The 22,762-nt window shown below is 46.3% G+C and overlaps 1 protein-coding gene across 2 annotated transcripts in view; it reads left to right on the plus strand.

The window, feature by feature from the left end:
- Positions 1 to 5,598: 5,598 nt before the first annotated feature.
- PJVK (pejvakin) overlaps positions 5,599 to 22,762 on the plus strand; it is a 56,071-nt gene continuing 38,907 nt past the window's right edge. For both annotated transcript variants that reach the window (XM_077449980.1, XM_077449981.1), the window contains exons 1-2: positions 5,599 to 5,886; positions 14,213 to 14,408. In XM_077449980.1, coding sequence (XP_077306106.1) covers positions 5,676 to 5,886; positions 14,213 to 14,408 — 407 coding nt within the window. In that variant the 5' untranslated portion in view covers positions 5,599 to 5,675. The remainder of the gene's footprint in view (positions 5,887 to 14,212; positions 14,409 to 22,762) is intronic.

Raw genomic sequence — 22,762 nt, forward strand, 5'->3', positions numbered from 1 at the left:
GGCTGTGTGTGACACATCACTGATCTCTGCTTCAATCACAGGGAGCAGAGATCAGTGACACTGAGGCAGACGTTGTTGAGGCAGATTGCGGGCACTGATGGGTGACACTTGTTAGCATCTCCCCGTCTGGCAATCGTGGCTATCCCTGCGGCGATCGAGTCACCCAACTCACGGAGCTTGGCGCTCGCACCCGCTGGCCGCCTCTTAAAGGGCAATGTACAGATACGCAGGGGTCAAGTCCTGGGGGAAAAAGTGTGGGAACTCCCACCCAAGATCCACTCGCCCACCAAAAAAATAAATAAAAAATGATACGCTCATATGCACGAACACTTCAAAAGTGGTATTTTTCATCCAATTTTTGTATTGTGTGTATGAAGCTTAACTGTTAGTACATAAAAAAATAAAATAAAAATCCTCAATAAACATAAATACGGTAATTCTCTGAATAATCAGCATTCAATTGTGCTTCCATGCAAATGTCAACATCATGTTCTGATCTTTAATGGGGAATTTTATTTTGTATATAGTGTGTTTATGTGGTGAGTTTACACTTTTCATTGAACAGAGTTTGGATAACACAGGGTTAAATGGAAAGGTCATAAATGAACTGCACATTATCTGGACAGAATGCTTGGGGAGATAGTGATGTGTTCCTGCTTAGGAGATGTATGTTAGCTTGGGGGGCTGCAAACTCTGCAGGGCTCCAACACACACTCGCTGCTATTCCAACCCTTCACATATTTCCACATAAACTTCCCTCCTGTCATTAAACTTTACCAGGTACTTGATTCTGCCTGTACGAGCCCTTATGCCAACGTATATCGGCGTGAGGCAGTCAGCAAGCAGTTAATGTCAATTATTAAACAGTGCTACACTGTTGGCGGCTTGGCACCTCTTCCTCCCCATCCCCACATCTGCATCCATGGCTGCCAAGGTTTTTGTGCTGAGAGTGCATGGTGACTGAGCTGTCAGTTATTACCTGATCAGGAAGTCAGTCCTGCCCTCCTCCTGCTGTGAAGATCTAGTTAACCACTTGCTTACTGGGCACTTAAACCCCCCTCCTGCCCAGACCAATTTTCAGCTTTCAGCGCTGATGCACTTTGAATAACAATTGCGCGGCCATACAACACTGTGCCCAAATGAAATTTTTATCATTTTTTTCCCACAAATAGAGCTTTCTTTTGGTGGTATTTAATTACAGCTGGGAGTTTTATTTTTTGCTAAACAAACAAAAAAAGATGCAAAAAAATAAATAAATAAAAAATCATGTTTAATAGTTTGTTATAAAATTTTGCAAACAGGTCATTTTTCTCCTTCATTGAAGTGCGCTAATGAGGCGGCATGATAGGCTGCACTGGTGGGCACTGATAGGCATAGTTAAGGTGGCACCAATAGGCACAAATAAGGTGGCACCGATAGGCACAGATAAGGTAGTACTGATGGGCACAGATAAGGCGGCACTGATGGGCACAGATGGGCACAGATAAGATGGCACAGATGGGTGGCACGAATGGGTGGCACGGATGGGTGGCACTAAGGGGCACTGATAGGTGCCACTGATAGATGGGACTGATGGGCACTGATAGGTGGCACTGATAGGTGGCTCTGATAGGTGGCACTGCTGGGCACTGATGGGCGGCACTGATGGGCACTGATGGGCACTGGTAGATGACACTGATGGGCACGGATATGTGGCACTGGGGTGCAGCACCGTTGTTGAGGCAGATTGCGGGCACTGATGGGTAGCACTGTGGGCACTGCTGGGTGGCACTGTGGGCACTGCTGGGTGGCTCTATGGGCACTGCTGGGTGGCACTGACAGGGGGCACTTATTTATTGATGAGGTGGCACTGGCAGGGGGCAGGTGGGCACTGGCAGGGCTGGCCGTGATCGGGACTGATGTCCCGATCACGGCCGCCGGTGATCGGCTCTTTTTTTTTTCTCCTCGTGCTGACAGGAATAATAGCCGATTACCGGCTCCATTGTATCACATGATCAGCTGTCATTGGCTGACAGCTGATCACGTGGTAAGGGGTCGGGATCGACCCCTTGCTCGGATCTGTGATCAGGCGAGTCTCATAGAGCCCCCCTCAGGGGGCGCGCAGGCCGATCGTGCACGGGACGACGTCAATAGACGTAGTCCCGGCAAAGGAGGTCCACGCTGTAGCCGTCATTTGGCTATAGCGTGGATCTCAAATAGTTAAAGGGCCACTGGGAGGGAGCAGGATGGGGATAAAATATCGATTTGTGGCACACAACTAATAGCTTAATAAACTGAGTATTTGTGCTTTATTTAAATGAGTTCACAAAAACACTGTTCAAATGCTAAAAGCTGATTGGTTGTTATGGGTTGTGACCCATGATGTTAATTTCTTAGTAATAAAAGGACCTTATGGGCTTTAAAAATTGAATGGCTTAGTTATACTTTATGACTGCCCTATAGCAGTTTTACTGCTACAGGGTGACCTCTGCACAGGATCACATATATATATATATATACACATGATCCCTGTACTTTCGGGTAACTGGCTCGCTTCCACTGTGATTATGCACAGCAAGAACCAATCACCGGGTACCACAGACTCGATGTCCACTGGCACCCACTGATCATTCGTTGCAGAGGTAGAATGGCAGTCTGCCTATGTAAACAAGGCAGATTTTCATTCTGTCAGTAGGGAAGGCATTGATCCTGCGTTCCTGCAAAGCAGGGACAAGGATCCATGTCTTACCTTAGTAAAAGCTCCTACCAAACTGTACAAAAACACTGGCTAGGAACACCATTAACCCTTTGATCACTGCTGATGTTAACCCCTTCCTAGACAGTGTCAGTACAGTGACAGTGCAGATTTTTTTTAGCAATGATCACTGTATTAGTGTCACTGGTTCCCAAAAAATATTGCAGTCCAGCTATAAGTCGTTGATCGCTGCCATTACTAGTTTAAAAAAAAAATTCCATAAATATATCCCATAGTTTGTAGACTGTATAACTTTTGCCCAAACCAATCAACATTGCTTACTGGGATTTTTAATGTTTTTATTAGATATGTTTTATAGCAGAAAGTAAAAAATCATGTTTTTTTTTGTTTTTTTAAATTGCCTGTCTTTTTTTTTTTTTTTTTGTTTATAGCACCAAAAATAAAAACTGCATAGGTGATCAAATACCACCAAAAGAAAGTTTTATTTGTAGGGGAAAAAAAAGTACGTGTTTAGTTTGGGTACAACGTCACACGACTGGGCAATTGTCAGTTAAACCAACGCAGTGCCGTATCACAAAAAATGGCCTGGTCAGGCAGGGGTTAAATTCTGTGCAGAGTGCAGTAAGTAACCTATAGGAACCAGGTGTCAGTTCATTGAAAAATACATAGATTAGTTGCTATGGGTTGCAGATTTTGGCATATTTCAAACCGTTTCCCTGATGAATAGATCTAGTAGTTCAAACAGTTAAGATTTCAGGAAATTTTATGAAAATTACTGCAAAAAAAAAGTCAAGACACTTCCCATAGAAACAGATTCTAGCAGTAGCATCAGATCCTAATTTTATCATATGTGGGGGCAGGAGAAATGTAATTACAAAAAAAATGACAAGCCGTCATCATCGGACTGTGAAGTAGGTAAGTTAGCACTCTGTAGCATGGGTCTTATTTAAAGCCTAGATGGCTTAGCCCTTCCTCCTCTGGGCTGGCCGCTCAGCTGTTGGCTAATTGCCAGCTCTCTTCTCTTTCCACAGTTACCAGCTGTTCCCGATGATGCTCGCCTGACCTGCCTATTTAAAGGCTTCCAGCTCACTCTTTCCTTTGCCTTTGCGTTGGTCACATCACAAGGAACCATCTCCTGCTGTTTGTTTCAAGACTGGCTTGCTGACATCCCTCCTGGCTTCTTATCCTGCTTGCAGTTGCTCTCCTTAGATCCCTGACTATTGGCCTGGCTGACTACCCAATCTGGCTATGCTTGACTACGCTTTTTTCTATTTTTATTTTTATTAATAAACAAGTGTGATTTGATTGTACTTCTGTCTCAGTCTGTTTCATGGTTTCTGACACTCCCCCCAGCCAAAACCTCCTGGTGACAGCAGGGGCCGAGGGAGTGTGAAAGACACTCCTCAAGATCAAATATACACACCCTTTCCACCTAGCTCCTCCATTTATAGAAGCCATACTGTATCTTCTAGGAAAGAAACACAAACTATGATTGGAGGGTGAATGAAAGGTCTTCCTCCATCGTTCATAGATCACGCTTCAATCATAGAGGGTATAGTACAGCTTCTATGAATGAAGGGGGCAGAAAGGGTGGGTATGGTTGCTACTCTTATGACTGCTACAACTCTGCTGGTCCCACTAACCCCCACTGCACTAGAATATTATAGTAACTAGGGTAACCACCATGCCCCCCTTTAAGTAACTCAGTCCAGGCTCATAACAGATGATGCAATTTTACTTAAAGGTTTTTTAGCATAACAGTTCTATGCCTAGTTGGTTGCCCAGACATACCTCCAAAAGTATTAGATCATTGTTGGTGTTCTGCCAGTCTTGGCTGATCTCCTGATCCCCGGGGCCTCCAACTGGACTGCAAGTCACAGCAGTCGTCCTCCACAGCAATCACATTTCCTACTCAACACGGCCCGTAAAAGCGCCAAACCCAGCCTTCCCCCATATCACTGGTGGGTAGGCTGGATCCAAAAAGCCTGGGGATGGTAGCCCACATATTAACTCTTCCCCCCCAGTCTGGGCCAGCCACTAACTACACTATTATTTCTGTAGGCAACCTGCCAACAGGTTCTGCTTTAGGTGGGTGTTAACACCTGGAGGCTGAAGCACCTTCCCGCTGATGTGATGGCTGTGATTGTCTGTGACAGCCATTACATGATCAGTAGATCATCCTGTTTCCTCCCGATTCTAATCAGAGACCAGGATGCGTTGATGACAACTCGCCCAGTTTGCCCTCTCTATGCAGATATAGTTCAACTAGCTACACATGTTACAAACTGATTATACAATTCCTGTTCAATCCTGTAGATGTACAAACAACCTAACTAATTTAAATTAAATTTATATCCCGTAGGAAGTAGAAGGTCACAATACACAGTAGTTATTTCAACATATATTCTAAGAGGAGGTAGGAGCTGATACTACATAGCAGTTCATAAATCTAATGTGAATCAGATTGTAATGTGTGTTGCCATCTTTGGATTTACCATCACTTGTGTGGTGTGTGGCCCTACCTGTACAATCCATACATTTTTTTTATACAATCAAGTAGCTGCTCACATTACATCCTTGGTAAATTGGAGATTTCTCTGTAAAATACATTTTGCAAACAGATTCTAATGTATGGCCAGCTTTACAAATTAACGTTAGATCAAATCTAAGAATAACCTAACTGGTGGATTGCAAACCTTACTATTTTTTTTTTTTTTTTATTAAGTTGAGAACCTTCACAGCATGGAACATGTACAGTATGTTACAAGGGACTATAACAAAGGCACGTATTACTTTACATATTCAATTATTCATTGACCGGTAATAGGAGTCAATGAAGGTGCACAGAACACTGCAATCCGCTGTGCATATGCCACGCAAGACTGAGGATGCACTGGCGCACTATGACTAATACAATGTGTGGGGATCTGAAGCTCATAGAAAGACAGAACGTGTAACTGCAGAGAGAGAATACTTTGCTATGTTTGCAGCTGCCACCAAGAACTTTGTTAAACAAGTGGGAGATGGAGGGAGGCTGATCCCTGTCCCCAGCCTCAGTGAAGCAGACAAATACCAACCACTGAGCCTAGTCATCAAGAAGAAACGCTGTTTCCTATCCAGAAAGAGCAAGTACATCTCAACCCCATTTTCGTTGAAGGATATTCTTGATGGAGACAAGGAAATTTCAGCAGGTAAATCTCTATGTTTTAGGGTCAAAGTACTGAAAATGTAACATGATCTTGTATACTGTAATAATGTACAGTTCTGTGTTTCTTAGCCTTCTACAGATTCCAGTTGCTCTTCTTGGGTATGCACATACAGGGGTTGATTTACTAAAGGTGGTTCACTTTTCCAGAGAATTTTCCCCAGAGCTTAGTGAAGGAGGTGAAGCTCTTTTGACTTGTACCATGAATTCAAGGGCAATGATTTTTTTTTTCTTTGCATATGATTGGGTATTTTTTGCAAAGTGACATTTCACCAGGCTCTGGAGCAAATTCCCTTGAAAAGTGAGCAGCCTGTTTGCCTTTAGTAAATCATCCCCAACAGGGGTTGACTGGCAACCTTTGGCCAAGGGGTAGGGTTGCCACCTGTCCGGGATTCACCCGGACAGTTCGGGTTTGGAATCATGTGTCCAGGTTTCAAACTGCCTGAAACCCGGACACATTATTCAGACTTGACTATGGCCTCCCAGCAGGGTTGCTGACTCCAGTTGTCTAAGCTGAGAGTGTCTGTTACACTCTTTCACACTGCCCAAAACCAGCACTAACAGATCCCCCAACATACAGATGGGAGAGGAGAGAGGGCTCGATCTGCTCCTCTTTCCCCCACACTTACCCCTCTGTGCCTGCCCACACTCCAATCCCTGGCACTGTGCCTCAGAAAAGGAAAGTGGTGCCTGTAAATTTGAAGTCTAGCAGCCTCAGATACATCAGGATGAGAGGTGCTGACTGTCAAGGGGTGAGTGATCTCCCCATCCATCCCTGTCTGTGGCTGAAGTCCCACGTTATGTCTCCGGCCTCTGAGTGAGTACACTAAGGTAAATCAGGGTTCTCAGAGCACCCCTTATATCACAGTTCCCCTTTACACCAGAGGCCACGGTGTTCCCCCCTTACATCAGAGTCCTTTCTGTAAATCAGAGTACTCAGTGTTCCCCCTTACATCATGGTTCCCAGAGCATCCCTTGTGTTAGAGTCCCCAGAGTTCTCCCTTACATCAGAGTCTGCAGAGTCCCACCTTACAGTGTAAGGGAAGTGTTCGGGTTTGACTTGAAGAAAAGGTGGCAACCCTACCCAGTAGGCAATTACAACCCAGAAGCCCATTGTGCTGTGACTTAGCCCCCCTTCTGCTCTCTCTTCCCTGCTTCCTCCTGACCCCCATCTCAGGCTGAAGCTCCGCTCCGGGTACTCTCTGCTCACTGGGTGGGTTGGGCTGAACAGCGCTTGCTGCACTGACTTCATGTTCCCAAACTGACTGGCAGGGGGTGGCTGCAGGGAGGAGCCAGGGTGGCTTGGTCTGGGCTGGCTGGGAAGGAGAGCCTTCGGTGGGGAACGTAGCTGGCCTCTGCTCGTACACAGCGTACACCATCCATGTTGGGGGAGCGGCCTATGCTCTGTCCTCGTCCTCATCCCTCAATCTGTAGGACACTGGTGGGGACTTTTTACTCCTCCTCACCAGGAAGCCTATAGGCATGTCTGCGGCAGAAGCGGTGCACATACCTCCCAACTTTTAAACTTCAGAATGAGACTGGAGAGAGAAAATGATCTATGGTGTGCCAAGACGCATGCGGGGCCAAACTCTTAACAGAAGATGAGGCCTAAGGGATGAGGTTAAGCAAAACCCAAAACCTGTGCAACAACACCCCCCCCCCCCAATCCCTCTTCTAGCACAGATCCTTCTCCTTGGAGCGTAAATCCTTTTCTCTCTTCCCAGCACAAATCTTCCACCCTCTCAAATTCCCCTCCCAGCACAACTCCTCATCCTGGCACAAATCCGCTCCTCACTTCCAGCACAAAGCAACCCTATACCTCCATCCCAACATAAACCCTTCTTCCCCTTTTTCAAAACCCTCCAAGACAAATTCCCCCATCCCCAAACCCCCCTTCCAGCAAAATTTCTCTCCCCGCATCTAGCATAGATCCTCTCCTCCAACTCCTCCCCTCCAGTACAACCACCCCCCATCCAGGGTCAAGTCTTCTCCTCAGTTCTATCACAAATCCCTCCTCCCAGTACAAACCCTTAAAAAAACACAAAAAATCAAGTATCATCCACCCCTTTGTTAAATCAGCTGTGAGAACCTTAAAGTGGATGTAAACAAAATCCAGAAAATTTGGACTAAGGAACAGTTTACACTGGAACAGGTGTGGGAAACCTGCATACCATGTTCATTTCCCACACCACTTTCAAAACGCACTGCAGTGGGTGTCAATGTTAACTTATTGACACCCCAAACGCCGGCGCAAACGCAGTTTGTTCGCCTGCACCAGGTCACATTGGACAGTAATACCATGAAATCTGGTTGCTGGGCATTTTTTAAAGTAGTGTATGCACTACTTTTGGTGCGGTCTGGCATGATTTTAGCCCATTCCAACGAATGGGCTGAAATCACACTGCACCCAAGTCACATGTGAATCGCACAGGAACGCACAGTGCAAGTCTAAGGTATAATGTATTTACTACAGACCTCAGATCAGTATGGCTCAGGCAGAGTGGTGTGCCTCCTCCCCGCTTCCTCCTCCTGTTTATGTACATGAAAACATTACAGACAAGGAGGAGGAGGAAGGGGTGGGTTCAGTGCTCTCCACTCTGCACTGTAAATGTATCAGAGGCAGTGGGTGGGAGAGATGCTGGCTTGGCAGGATGTGCTTGCAGTGTGCAGGACCCCTGACACCTCGCAAAAGCCAAGGGCAGGTTTTACTGGTGCCTGCGCTAGTACACCCCTACTGGGGAAGTCATTGGAGCCAAGTACCGGAACTTGTTTGGACTCTCTGGGACTCAGCCTTGATTTGCGCTAGTGGGGCCTTTTTACAGGTCATCAGAGGGGCACGGGTGACAATTTTACCCCTGCCCTATGGCCCAGTCTGCCCCCCAATTCCCAAATTATTACATGCATTTATATAGCAGTGATGATTTGCACACTGTAGATTCACATCAGTCCCTGCCCACAAGGAGCTTACCACCTAAGGTCCCTTATCTTACATGCATACACACACTAGGGCCAATTAACCTGCCAACATGTCTTTGAAGTGTTTCACAAGCACGAGGAGAACATCCAAACTCCATGCAGATAGTGTCCTGGCCAAAATTCTAAACAAGAACCAATATACTGCAAGACAGAAGAGCTAATGACTAAGTCACTATGGCTGGAGCAGCACTGGCTGAAGCCACACTCATTCACATATTCAGGCACTGGGTTGGTGACCGGTGCTCCTGCCTTTCTCTAATGATACTTCTGATGACTTTTAATAGGAAGCAGTACAATTACCATAGGTTCAGAAATTATACGTATAGCTTTGGTCAGTCAAAATGCTTTAAAAGAAAGTATCGCTTGTTTGGCCATACTTCATATGTGGGTCACAGGGGGCACTTACTTTTGCACTCTTGTGACCCAGAATCAATAGAGGGATAAAGCCCGCTGTCAGCTGACATCACAGAGCCACTCCAGTCTCTGGATGCATCTCGACAATAGTTTCAGGATCCCCCCAGATTGTTGACTGGCAGCTGGCTCAGCGTGCCACTGAAAGTCTGAGCCAGCCACTCCCTCTGATTTAGAGCGATGACACTGCAGCAACAGTAATGTATATTTTAGGCCAGGAGGAATAACGTCTGAAACAGGAGCATCTGAGCTACTACCTCCTGTGTAATGCCTGATGAGCCTCAAGAACACAGCACTCAGCCTGGAAAGTCTATGCAAACCTCCATGTGCAATCCATGCAAAAAAAGGAGAAAGGCTGGTGCCATGGAAGTCAAAATATCCAACGTGTTTCGGCCATCAGGCCTTAATCATGAATAAGCCATGATTAAGGCCTGATGGTCGAAACTTGTTGGCTTTTTAAATGTTCACCTGCAATAATAAAACAATGTTTTAGCTGACTTACATAGATCCAGCCTCTCTCCCATTGTTGCAAGCTGTGCTGCTACATATATGTTTATGAATAGCAGGAAGGCTGGCCTAAGAAGAAAAACCAATACAGCCACCAAGAATTGATAAGCTGCAATATCATCAGCTTGTTGGTTTTCCTGTAAAATCTTGTTCTTGGAGTACATCATGAGACACAGAGCACCTTGCACTGCAATAATTGTGTATGTGAGGGGCAGTCTGGGGGTGGGATCCTGAATAATAATAATAATAACATAACAAGACTAATTGTGAAGTTGTCCTAGCTTGCATTCAAAAACGATGTTTATATCAGGCATTACTAAAAGGCAAACCATGGTCCAGGTGGGGGAGGCTGAGGGGGAGATGTAAAGGGGGACAGATAAGGATACTGCTTCGGGGTGTGATGCAGAGGACACTACTGGGAAGGGGGTAGGGGGGTTGTTGATGTGAAGGGAGGTTCAGAACACTACTGTAAACAGGATGGGGGGGGGTGATGTAACGGGGGGCTGAGAACACTGCTGTGAAGGGAAACTGTGATGTGAAGTGGAGGGCTCCATTCACACTTTACGACTTGTCATGTGACTTTGAACACCAAAGTCACATTGGCAAGTTGCACCCCATGTTTTCCAATGAGTACCGTTCATATCTATGCGACTTAAAGTTGCAGCACCCTTAAAGTAGTTCATGCACTACTTTGGTCCGACTTCAGGGGAGGGCTGGGCCAGGGGGCAGGGATGCAATTGCCCCCTGGGCTGCTCTGATATGCGGTGGCAAAGGCTGCTGTGTCGTCAGCTCAAAACCGCAACATGCACAGTTCTTGAGCTGGCAGAGTCCAGTACTGTGAGCCAGCGATGTCTTAATGTCAGGGCTGACAGTCTGTGTTACACAGCACAGCCCCGCCCAGCCCCTCCCTACTCCACACCATTGGCTGGCAGAGGCTGGACCTGCTCTCTGCTCAATCTGAGCAGTTGGCTGGAATCCAGTAAGGCTCTTGGGAGGCTGGGACCATCCAAGTAAGTGAGCTCCTCCTCTCTCCTCCTCTCTGCAGCCAAAAAGTTTTTTTCTATCAGCCTGTGCCAGTACCTACCTTGCCCTCCTAGGGCTAGATGGTATGATGTGGGCTCTCACTGACATGCTGCAGTTTGGCTGCAGTGCTGGTGTACTGGCAGTCATCCTGCATGTTGCCCCTGGGACATAGAGGATGCACATTTTTACTGCATGTTCTGAAAGTGCACAGTCCTGCATGCTGCATGTTTGGTGCACTTTCAGAACATGCAGCAACAATGAGTAACCTAAAAGAAGTCTGAGGGGGTGTGACACCCGCCAGTACACCCGCACTGCAGCCAAACCGCAGAACACCAGTGTGAGCCTAAATGCTTGTTTTCACTTGCAGCAGCCACTCCTCTGAAAAGTAATCCATGCTCAGGTCACTTTTCAGAGGCATTTGACAGGCAGTGAATAGTTGATATCACATTTCATCCCTGCCTGCTTTAACCCCCCTAAATGCCAATCCCTGCAGGTAATGACACAGTTCTTTGAACTCCACCTTATTTCCATTACTCTCTGTAGGTATTAGATGTGGTCTCACCTTTTTGTTTGCACATCTAATACCAAAGGGTACTTTCACACTGGGGCGATGTGGGCGGTAGTGGTACAGCGCTGCTCGTTTTAGTGGCGCTTTATCATTGTTTTAGTGGCGCTAGCGGGGCACTTTTAACCCCCACTAGTGGCCAAAGAAAGTGTTAAAAACGGCCGTGTTGCATTCATTTCAATGGGCTGGGCACCTCTCCCAAACCGCCCCAATAATGCTGCTTGCTGGACTTTTCAGAATGTCCTTCAAGCGCACCGCCCCAGTGGGAAACCTGGGGTGGCATAAGAAGTGCTTTACAGGTGCCTGTACAGCGCCTTCAGTGTTAAAGTACCCTAAAGAGAGTTCTGGAAATAAGGTGGAGTTCAAAGTGAATTTCTACACCTAAGTGGAGCCCCCCTTTCAGAAGATTAGAGGATATTATTAAACCCAGAGACTGGTGGACTTAGGCCACAATAGACAGATTGAAATTCTGCCAGTTCAGCAGACATTTCAATCTATCTCTGTGCAGACTCGTTGTACAGAATTTGACTCCATCAACTGACAGTACAACCAGCGTGTCTTTATGTTTTTTAGCGATCAGTGCTGGCTGCTATAGCTGCCAGCAGTGATCACTGTATTCTGATGGCTTGGAAACTTTCACCTCAGAGCACACACCGACACACGGCTCTTACGGAAGCTTGGTAATTCAAGTTCTGGGCTTCCCTAACATTATAGCCCTGTGGGGCTGTGACCAAGTCTGGGCAAGAGCTGGGTTATGACATTACTTACCTCATATCCCTGCCACTCCTAAACCTGCTCCACTGCAGCACCAGGCCCACAATGCCCTTAATCTGGCCTGTGCTCCGGCATGCGCCTGCATGTGCATTTCTTACTATCTGCAATTGAGACAGGAGGAACCTGCACCCTGGTGAATCTGGTGTTCATGCCGGGGAGACAGCAGGGCTTGCGTGTTTAGCTTGCTGCGCTCACTGCTGTGACTCTCAGCTACTCTGCTTGCTTGGCTTGCCCAGTGGTGTGGTGCTCACTCACCAGAGAAGCTCCGGACTCCACAGGTAGTGCTTAGTGTGGTGGCAGTGGCAGCACAGTCTTTAGTCTTCATCTTCCTGCAGTCTCATTGGTCTGTGTACTGGGTGTGGGGAAGGGGCAAGCTCTTTTTCTCAGTCTCTCTGGGGGCAATCATGCAGTCTCTCTCTGAGAGACTGCTCCATTCTCTGAGAGACTGCTCCACTTCACACTGCCTGTACAGAGACTGACTGCTTCATAGTGCCTGCACAGAAAGTGACTGCTCTCTCTGTGCAGGCAGTGTGAAGCGTGGTCTGTGCAGACAGTGTGAAGCGGGGTCTCTCTCTGTGGAGGCAGTGTGAAGCGGGGTCTGTGCAGGCAGTGTGAAGCGGGGTCTCTCTCTGTGGAGGCAGTGTGAAGCGGGGTCTGTGCAGGCAGTGTGTAGCGAGGTCTCTCTCTGTGGAGGCAGTGTGAAGCGGGGTCTGTGCAGGCAGTGTGAAGCGGGGTCTCTCTCTGTGGAGGCAGTGTGAAGCGGGGTCTGTGCAGGCAGTGTGAAGCGAGGTCTCTCTCTGTGGAGGCAGTGTGAAGCGGGGTCTGTGCAGGCAGTGTGAAGCGGGGTCTCTCTCTGTGGAGGCAGTGTGAAGCGGGGTCTCTCTCTGTGCAGGCAGTGTGAAGCGGTCTCTCTCTGTGAAGGGCAGTGTGAAGCAGTCTCTCTCTCTGTGCAGGCAGTGTCAAGCAGTCTCTCTCTCTTTGGGGCAATGTGGAGCAGTCTCCCTCTCTCTCTGTACGGGGAATGTGGTGTAGATGGGTGGGGAGCTGATTCAGTGGTTCAATGGGCCACTTGACTGGACTTGCCCCCCAGGCCTAAGGCTGCCAGCCCTCCCCTGTCCGACTTTCATGCGACTTGAGAGCCATAGACTTCAATGTGAATCCTCAAAAGTCACATGAAAGTCGCACCTGAATGTTTTACATGCGACAGTTGTGCAACAGTTGTCCATTATCAGTAGTCAAAGCCAAAGAAGCATCAAAGTCGTAACCATCCAAAGTTGCGTCAAAATTGCATCAAAGTTGAACTCCAAAGTTGCAAGACTTTGGAGTTGTACAAGTGTGAATAGATCCTAAAGGGGAGACACTGATGTAAGAATGGGGTTATGATAGAAGAGGGGGGGAACTGTGATGTGAAGGATCTGAGTCATTGCACAAAATTGCAACTTGGACCTTTGCTGTAAGAAAAGTCTTCTGACAAGACCTCCGTGAATTTTAATTCAATACCTCTGTTTTATAGCCTTACCTTTCTACCTTAAATTCCAGTGTACTAAAAATATTAGTATGTTAGTGTGTAAGGCCTCATTTAGATGTGTGATTGAGGGGCAGTAAAAAAGAGTGGATGAGATGTGCTTTTGCCGTCCCCCAACCTCACTTCTCCTTTAGCTGCAAGAGGGAGCGAACAGGGATGTTCACATGCTGCAGTCGCATTTGAACCATTGACAATATCTACCCAACATGTAGTGATCGGCAGGTAGCAAGCCCGCCGAATGCGACACAGTCAGGCAAACAGACAACCTCCAGAAATGTCCCACAACTACGTGCAATGCACGTGTATGCAAAAATGGGTTCAAAACAGGCAATGTGGTGGTTCCTCACTGCCTGACAATTGTCTCGGAAGTGCGATCCAAACACAGATCATGCTTCAGAGCAAAGGTAGGCTTCCATAATTGTTTGTTTCCTTGCATTTAGTTGATAGTTTCCAATTTAGTCCAATTAAACCTGACTGGGTGTGTGGGAATAAACACAGGTAAACAATGACTGTATATTCTGTACTTCACAGGTGTAAGTTCTTACCAGCTGCTGAACTATGAAGATAAATCAGATGTATCTTTGGACAGAAGACATGGAAACCAGATCATGAATGATGTCGGAATAAATATCTATGGATCGGATTCTCTTGCTGTTAAAGCCTCTTTTGGTGTTGTAACCAAGCATGAAGTTGAAGTCCCAACATTACTTAAAGAACTTATATCCAGGTATTGTATTATGTGACCTCCCGGAAATATATACCAAGCATCTCATACACAGCACAGTCTACAGCTGGGAAAGTACTGTATATATTGGAGCAAATTAAAATGGAACTGTTCCCCATAGATAATGCTTGAGTTAGGGCCGGTGTTCTGACACAAAGTATCCGCCTATCGTAGTGTCCGGGCCGTACCGGGCAGGCGCATCGCTTGCGCAGTACGGGGGACAAGGAGAAGATGAACATCTCTGAAGAAGAAGAAGATTTCAGGTTGAAGCTCCACCATCCAAGTGGACATAGGGTTGCAGATAGTAAGAGGGCCCCTCGCGGGCTCGCTACGCTTTGGGCACAGCCTCGCTTCACTCTGCTCTTTTATATTCTAACTCTATGTCCGCTTGGATGGTGGGGCTTGAAACTGGACACAGTGCACAGGCGCTGTTCTTCTACAGAGATGTTTGGCTTCTCGGCGGACACTATGCGATGGGGGACAGTATCTGATAGGACACCGGTTCACATCTGTGCCATGAGTTTTAGATGCAATGATTTTTATATGCGTTTTAGTTGTGTTACCATTGAACTCTATATAACCTGCATTTTTTTTCAGAAAGTACATCAAAATGCAGCTAGCGTTTTTTTAAGCCCCGCACCTAGAGCACATGTACAGGACTAAGCAAGGCCTTACTGCTGTAGGCTGAAATTGGACTGGTACCTATATGAAAAAGGTCTATTTTTCCACCAGTATATTTAATAGAGTTTAACCACTTCAGCCCCGGAAGATTTTACACCCTTCCTGAGTAGAGCACTTTTTGCGATTCGGCACTGCGTTGCTTTAACTGACAATTGCGAGGTCGTGCGACATTGTGCCCAAACAAAATTGACGTCCTTTTTTTCCCACAAATAGAGCTTTCTTTTGGTGATATTTGATCACCTCTGCGGTTTTTATAAACAAAAACAGAGTGCCAATTTTGAAAAAAAGCAATATTGTTTACTTTTTGCTGTATTCCCTCAACAATATATAAAAAACATTTTCTTTCCTCAGTTTAGGCCGATATGTATTCTTCTACATATTTTTGGTAAAAAAAAAATTGCAATAAGCGTATATTAATTGGTTTGCCCAAAGGTTATAGCGTTTACAAAATAGGGGAAAGTTTTATGGCATTTTTATTATAATTTTTTTTATTAGTATTGGCGGCGATCTGCGATTTTTATCATAACTGCGACATTATGGCCGACACATCGGACACTTTTGACACTATTTTGGGACCATTGTCATTTATACATTCAAACAGTGCTATAATAATATGCACTGATTATTGTGTAAATGACACTGGCAGGGAAGGGGTTAACCACTAGGTGGCGATCAAGGGGTTAAGTGTGTCCTAGGGAGTAATTCTAACTGTGGGGGGATGGGCAATGATCACTGCTTCTGATGACAGGGAGCAGTAGATCTCTGTCATGACACAAGGCAGAACAGGGAAATGCCTTGTTTACAAAGGTATTTCCCTGTTCTACCTCTCCACACCGCAATCGTGGGCCACCGGAGAACCAGGGCCCATGGGCACGTTCCAGCGGCGGGCACGTGCGTGAAAGGCAGCAAATTTAAAGGGACGTACCTGCACGCCCATTTGCCTGCTTGTGCCATTCTGCTGACATATATATGTGTGCGGCGGTCGACAAGCGGTTACAAAAACGGATGCTATTTATACACTATATCACCAAAAGTATTAGGACACCCCTCCAAATCATTGGATTCAGGTGTTCCAATCACCTCCATGGCCACAGGTGTATAAAATCAAGCACCTAGGCGTGCAGACTGCTTCTACAAACATTTTTGAAAGAATGGTTCACTCTCAGGAGCTCAGTGAATGCAAACGCGGTACCGTGATAGGTTGCTACCTGTGCAATAAGTCCATCCCTGAAATGTCCTTGCTACTAAATATTCCACGGTCAACTGTTAGCGGTAATATAACAAAGAGGAAGCAACTGGGAACAACAGCAACTCACAAAGTGGTAGGCCACGTAAAATGACAGAGCGGGGTCAGCACATGCTGAAGCTCACAGTGCGCAGAAGTCGCCAACTGTCTGCATAGTTAATAGCTACAGACCTGCAAACTTTGTGTTGCCTTCAGATTAGCACAACAGCAGTGAAAAGAGAACCTCGTGGAATGGGTTTGCGTGGTTGAGCAGCTGCATCCAAGACCTACATCACCAAGTGCAATGCAAAGCGTCAAATGCAGTGGTGTAAAGCACATGGTCTTCGGACTCTAGAGCAGCGGAGACGTGTTCTCTGGAGTGATGAATCGGGCTTCTCTGTCTGACAATCCTATGGATGTGTCTGGGTTTGGCGGTTGCCAGAACGGTACTTGCCTGAATGCATTGTGCCAAATGTTTGGTGGAGGAGGGATTATGGTGTGGGGTTGTTTTTCAGGAGTTGGGCTTGTCCCCTTGGTTCCAGTTAAGGTGTCAGCATATCAAGATATTTTGGACAATTTCATGCTCCCAACTTTGTGGGAACAGTTTGGGGATGACCTCTTCCTGTTCCAACATGACTGTGCACCAGTGTGCAAAACAGCAAGTTTGGGGTGGAGGAGCTTGGCTGGCCTGCACAGAGTCCTGACCTCAACCTGATAGAACACCTTTGGGAGGAATTAGAGCGGAGACTGTGAGCCAGACCTTCTTGTCCACATCAGTGCCTGACCTCACAAATGCACTTCTGGAAGAATGGTCAAACATTCCCATAGGCACACTCCTAAACCTTGTGGACAGCCTTCCCGGAAGAGTTGAAGCTGTTATAGCTGCAAAGGGTTGGCCAACTCAATATTGAACCCTACGTATTTAGACTGGGATGCCATTAAAGTTCATGCCCATGTAAAGGCGGGTGTCCCAATACTTTTGGCAATATAGTGTACGTTACCTGACATGGGTTCCAGAACACTCCCATGAAACCCTGTGGGGCACTTGCACAGCAGCCCTATTTGCTTGAACAAGTCACTTCCGGCAGACGCTACACTCATGAAAGTGACAGGAGTGAAATTCCTGCCCGGCCACTGCCTCTACAGCTAAAAGAGGTCATATTTTTTTGGGGGGGGGGGGCATTAAAAGCATGGCTAAACTTCAGGGTTTTCCCGTCCCCCAACCACTTGTGCAAATGAGCCCTTTGTGCCTTTTATGTAGTAGTTTCATTTCTGATGATTCCTACAATGACGCTTTACTGAGTACAAAAACTGATGCTTTTTTTGTTTATTTAATACATGTTACATGTTTTGTAACACCGTGCTATGCTATGTTTTATACAGGCATTGTTATTTGACTGTCATGCCCAATTTAACATTTTATCACTTTATAGGGCAAATTGATGCAATCATAAAAGGGTGACAAATATTGCTGTTTGTATTATTAGCACTTGGTTTAACTTTGTAGATGGGAGCGTTACTGTGTACTCCAGTGCCATCTGCTGGGAAAACCAAAGTATTGCTTTACAAGGATCTTCTGTTAGGCTGGATTCACACCTATGCCGTTTTAGTGCTTTTTGCAATTTGCAGATTTGCACTACAGAACGTGTTCCATAGGAAACAATGTGAAATGGACTGTAGTGCAAATCTGCAAAATCAATTCTTCACTATTCCTCATTTATTTACTCCAATGAAAAAAAAAAAAAAAAAAGAAATAAGGGAGAATTCCCTCTTTCTGTTCATGTAGCAAACAACAAGATGTGATGGAATAAAAACATGTCAGAGTGACAGAAGTTTTAACGTATTCCCACTCTAATCAAAACTAGAAAATAAAAAATATGGATGGATGTGGGCTTTAATAATTGCTCCTATTGGTCTGTTCCTGCACGTGAACTTACTGAACAGTAAACTTCTCATTGTACTGAGTCACATCTAAGGCTGGATTCACACCTATGCAGTTTTAGTGCTTTTTGTATTTGGCAGATTTGCATTACAGTCCATTTAACATGGTTTCCTATGGAACATGTTCTGTATTGCAAATCTGCATACAAAATACAACAAATACAATACAAAAGGCACTAAAAATGCATAGGTGTAAATCCAGCCTAAGATTGCCCTGCATTTGGCTTCATTCATCCTCCCATCAACTCTGACCAGCTTTCTTGTCCCTGGTGAAGAAAAGCATCGCCACAACATGATGCTGCCACCACCATGTTTCATGGTGGGGATGGTGTGTTCACATTGATGTGCATTGTTTGTTTTCCGCCACACATAGCGTTTGCTTTTAGGCCAAAAAATTCCGTTTTGGTCTTCTCTGACCAGAGAACCTTCTTCCACATGTTTTCTGTTTCCCCCACATGGCTTCTTGAAAACTTGCAAACGGGACTTCTTAGGGCTTTCTATCAACAATGGCTTTCTTCTTGCCCCTCTTCCATAAAGGCCAGATTTGTGGAGTGCACGACTAACAGTTGTCCTGTGGACAGATTCTCCCATCTGAGCTGTGGATCTTTGCAGCTCCTCCAGAGTTACCATGATTAATGCTCTCCTTACCCGGCCTGCCAGTTTACGTGGATGGTAGTGATTTGCACAGATTTCAGAGTGAACTCTAGATTGTGAATGATACAGTGAAATAATCCAAATAAGTGTGTACAAACCAACACAATCAACTAAATCCAAAATATAAAAAAATGTATAAGTGAATATATGATGAGTCCAAGTCAGGGCCATCAATAAGTGTCCATAAAAGTGACAAATCTTCTAGCTAGACATCAATGTTCTAAGATGTGGATCTTCATGATTAAATAGCCATGTAATGCTCATAGAGCTCTTACCTCCATATGGAGAAAAATAAGCCTTAAAACGATATCATGTGGTGGAACCAGGTGTGTGTCGTTCGTATTTCTAGCAGATGTCCGTGTGGGGGATTTTGGATGTGGATCACGGTCTGTTGAGAGCTGCCTTCTCTCTATTATGGACTAGGTTGACCTCCAAGTTCCACAATTTCGTGGTTGACATTCAGCATTCACCATTGGAGAGAGTGAAAGGAAACAAGCCTCCCATAGTGTAATATGTTCGAAAAAAAACAGAAGTGACGCAAATAATCTTGTTTTTAACCATTTTAATGTAATAAATTCCTCAATATTTTTACATATTACACTATGGGAGGCTTGTTTTCTTTCACTCTCTCCAATGGTGAATGCTGAATGACAACCACAGAATTGTGGAAATTGGAGGTCAACCTAGTCCATAATAGAGAGAAGGCAGCGCTCAACAGACCGTGATCCACATCCAGAATCCCCCACACAGACATCGGCTGGAAATACGGACGCCACACACCTGGTTCCACCACATGATATCATTTTAAGGCTTATTTTCCCAAGTGTTCTTCCAGGACAGCCCTTGAGAGAAGGAGCTCCTCCCATCAACACAGGAAACACATTGCCACAGCTCAAAAGGCGGTCCCTCAGGTCCCTGGTCAGTCATTTGTGTTTCCTCCGTCGGAGGAACATGTTGCCAGGAACCTGGAGGCCCCTCTCAGGGGCTGCCTGAGAACCTGTAAGCCATAAGGGACAGTGTCCTGTTTTTTGGCTGCAGTAGGGTCCATACCTATTTTTTGTGGCTCGGGTACCGTCCAGCTGAATCAGAGCAGACCCGTTACCCTCCTCCTTCCAGTGCCGAGGTGGCCAGGGGCAGAATGACGCCAGTTTCCCCCAGGAGTGGTGAGTGGAACCTTCCATGTCTACTCCTTGTTGCAGTGGGGTTGGAGACGCCGAGCGTCATTTCCGGTGGAACCGCGTCATCACTGCGTGCCGAGACTTTCGGTTCTGGGTCTCTAGGGCATAAGTGTAGAAACAGAACGAAACTCTGGATAGCCGCACTCCGGATTGTGTAAAAATTAGATGCTTTTATTTCTTCAAGTGCAAGTGCAAAACTCCATAAAACAAAACATCACAGCAAAAAGGGAACAAAAAAGGATTTTTGGACAAAGTTTCTGACGCGTTTCACGCTACAAACAGCGCTTACTCATAGCAGGGCGGAGAGGGAGAGCCAGTGCTGTGCCTGTGCAGTCCCGACCAGCGTCCAGCGATACAGGACTAGCGGCGGGATCCGGAGCGGCAGAGGGGGACCATGGAGGCTATTCCCTAGGACATTCCGGCGGAGGCAGGCACCAGCCAATCCCAGGTAGGCTGTTGGGCATGCTATTACTCTGGTGGTTTAAGGAGTGGTGGTGTTTGTAGGCTGGGATCTGTAGTGCCCCATGGTGGTGGTTAACTCACAGTTAAGGATGTATGCAGTTGGTGGTGATTCTAAGGAGGGACATGGAGCTGATGCTCAAAAATTTTTGTTTTCTTATTTTCAGGCTAAAGAGCTACCAAAGGAAGACAAGGCAGGCCGCAAAAAGTGCCCTAATTGTGGGAATAGGTTGTCCTCTGGCTCTAACAAGGCCCTATGCAAGCAATGCATTGCAAGCTTGCTTAAATCTGAGGCAGATTCCCCCTTAGCTAAATTTTTGGGCTCCGTTTAAAGAGGAAATGGCGTCGACTTTTAAGTCCCTCCGGGAGTTAATCACCGATGTAGGCTCAGCTGCCTCCACTAATAGAACAACTGCAATTTCCTCCTCACCATGCTTTACAACGCCCAGCTCAGGGGAGCCCCGTATGGTCAGGGAGCCTAGCCCCACGTTGATTAGCTCTGATTCCTCTGATACAGATTCTGATCAGGAAGAGGATCAAGCAACATCTAAAGCCTCAGGCCGCGTACACACGGGCGGACTGTTCGCCCAACTTTGTCCGCTGAACAGTGTTTGGGCGGACAGTCCGCTCGTGTGTGGGCTTTCAGCGGACAGTTTCAGCGGACAGTTTGACGAACAAGGTTTTTCGGAAATTCCGTAAAACTGTCCGCTGAAACCTTGTTTCAGCGAACAGTCCGCTCGTGTGTAGGCTTGTTCGTCAAACAAAGTTGCGCGCATGCTCAGAAAGGATTTTCACGCCGAAAGTTATAATGCAGTGTATAGGACGTCGTATTTTTCGTCCCGTCGTACGTGCCGTTCACGTCATCGCGCACGGTTTCAGCAAACTGTTCGTTCGTCGTGTGTGGCCATGTCCGTCCATGCTAATTTTGAGCGGACTGTTTGCCGAAACTGTTTGACGGACAAAGTTGGGCGAACAGTCCGCCCGTGTGTACGCGGCCTCAAAGTATAAGCTGTCTCTTGAGGAAGTAGATGAGCTAATGGGCGCTATCTATGATACACTGGAAATTGAGGAGGAAGAAACTCAGTTATCCAGACATGATAAGATGTATGAGGCTCTGGGGAAAAAGAAAGCAAGGGTTTTTCCGATACATAAAGTGCTTTCTGACCTTGTCCTTAAGGAGTGGTCTGAACCGGATAAAAAGGTTTTCTTTCCTAATTCCCTTAAGAGAAGGTTCCCTTTTGATGAGAGCCCAGAGGCGGTCTTGAATAAAAATCCTAAACTAGACGCCCCTCTGTCCAAAGTCTCAAAGCAGGCTGATCTGGCCTTTGAGGATATGGGCCATTTGAAAGATCCAATGAACAGGAGAACAGACATTGTCTTAAAGAGGGCCTGGGATGCCTCTATGGCAGGCTTAAAACCAGCTCTAGCCACTTCTTGTGTAGCTAGAAACCTGGAGTTCTGGTTGTCATAACTGCAGGAACATCTAAAAGCAGGCACTCCTAGGGGGGAGCTTTTGAAATCCTTCCCTATGCCTTTCAAGGCCACTAGTTTCATCTCTGACGCCTCCACGGACTCCGTAAAATTTATGGCTAAGTCGGCAGCACTTTCAGTGGCAGCAAGGAGGTCAGTATGGATGAAAACTTGGGGGGGAGACACGGCGTCTAAAACCCGCCTGTGCAGCGTCCCTTTTACAGAAGACTTAGTCTTCGGGCCTGAGTTAGATTCCACCTTAGAAAGGACGGCGGATAAAAAGAAAACCTTTCCCGCAAAAAAGAAAAATTTTCAAAGAAAATTTTTTCGTCCCTTTAAGGAACCCTCTAAATCAGAGAAGAGTTCAACCCCCAAAAAGCATTGGTTGGGACATAAGGGGAAAGGGAAAGGGGGCATACTTTTTAACCGCCCCAATCAGGACCCCAAACCCCAGTGACGTCAGGGTTCCTGTGGGAGGAAGATTAAGCAAATTTCTTCCACAGTGGGAAGAGACAACCTCGAACGAGTTTGTCTTAAATATAATAAAAAGGGGTCACGTGCTGGAATTCCACAGCAGCCCTCCCTCAAAGTTTTTGGTGACAAAACTTCCAAGTCACTCAGAAAAGGCCAGGGCCTTACCTTTACTGATAGGGGAAATGGTGGATCAAGAAGTATTGACACCAGTCCCTATTCAGGAACAAGAGGACGGTTTTTACTCGCACATTTTTGTGGTAAAAAAGGCGTCAGGG

This window comes from Lithobates pipiens, unplaced genomic scaffold (assembly GCF_037356315.1).
Source record: "Lithobates pipiens isolate NorthernLeopardFrog02 unplaced genomic scaffold, aLitPip1_a1.2 Scaffold_22, whole genome shotgun sequence".
Classification (NCBI taxonomy): Eukaryota; Metazoa; Chordata; class Amphibia; order Anura; family Ranidae; genus Lithobates; species Lithobates pipiens.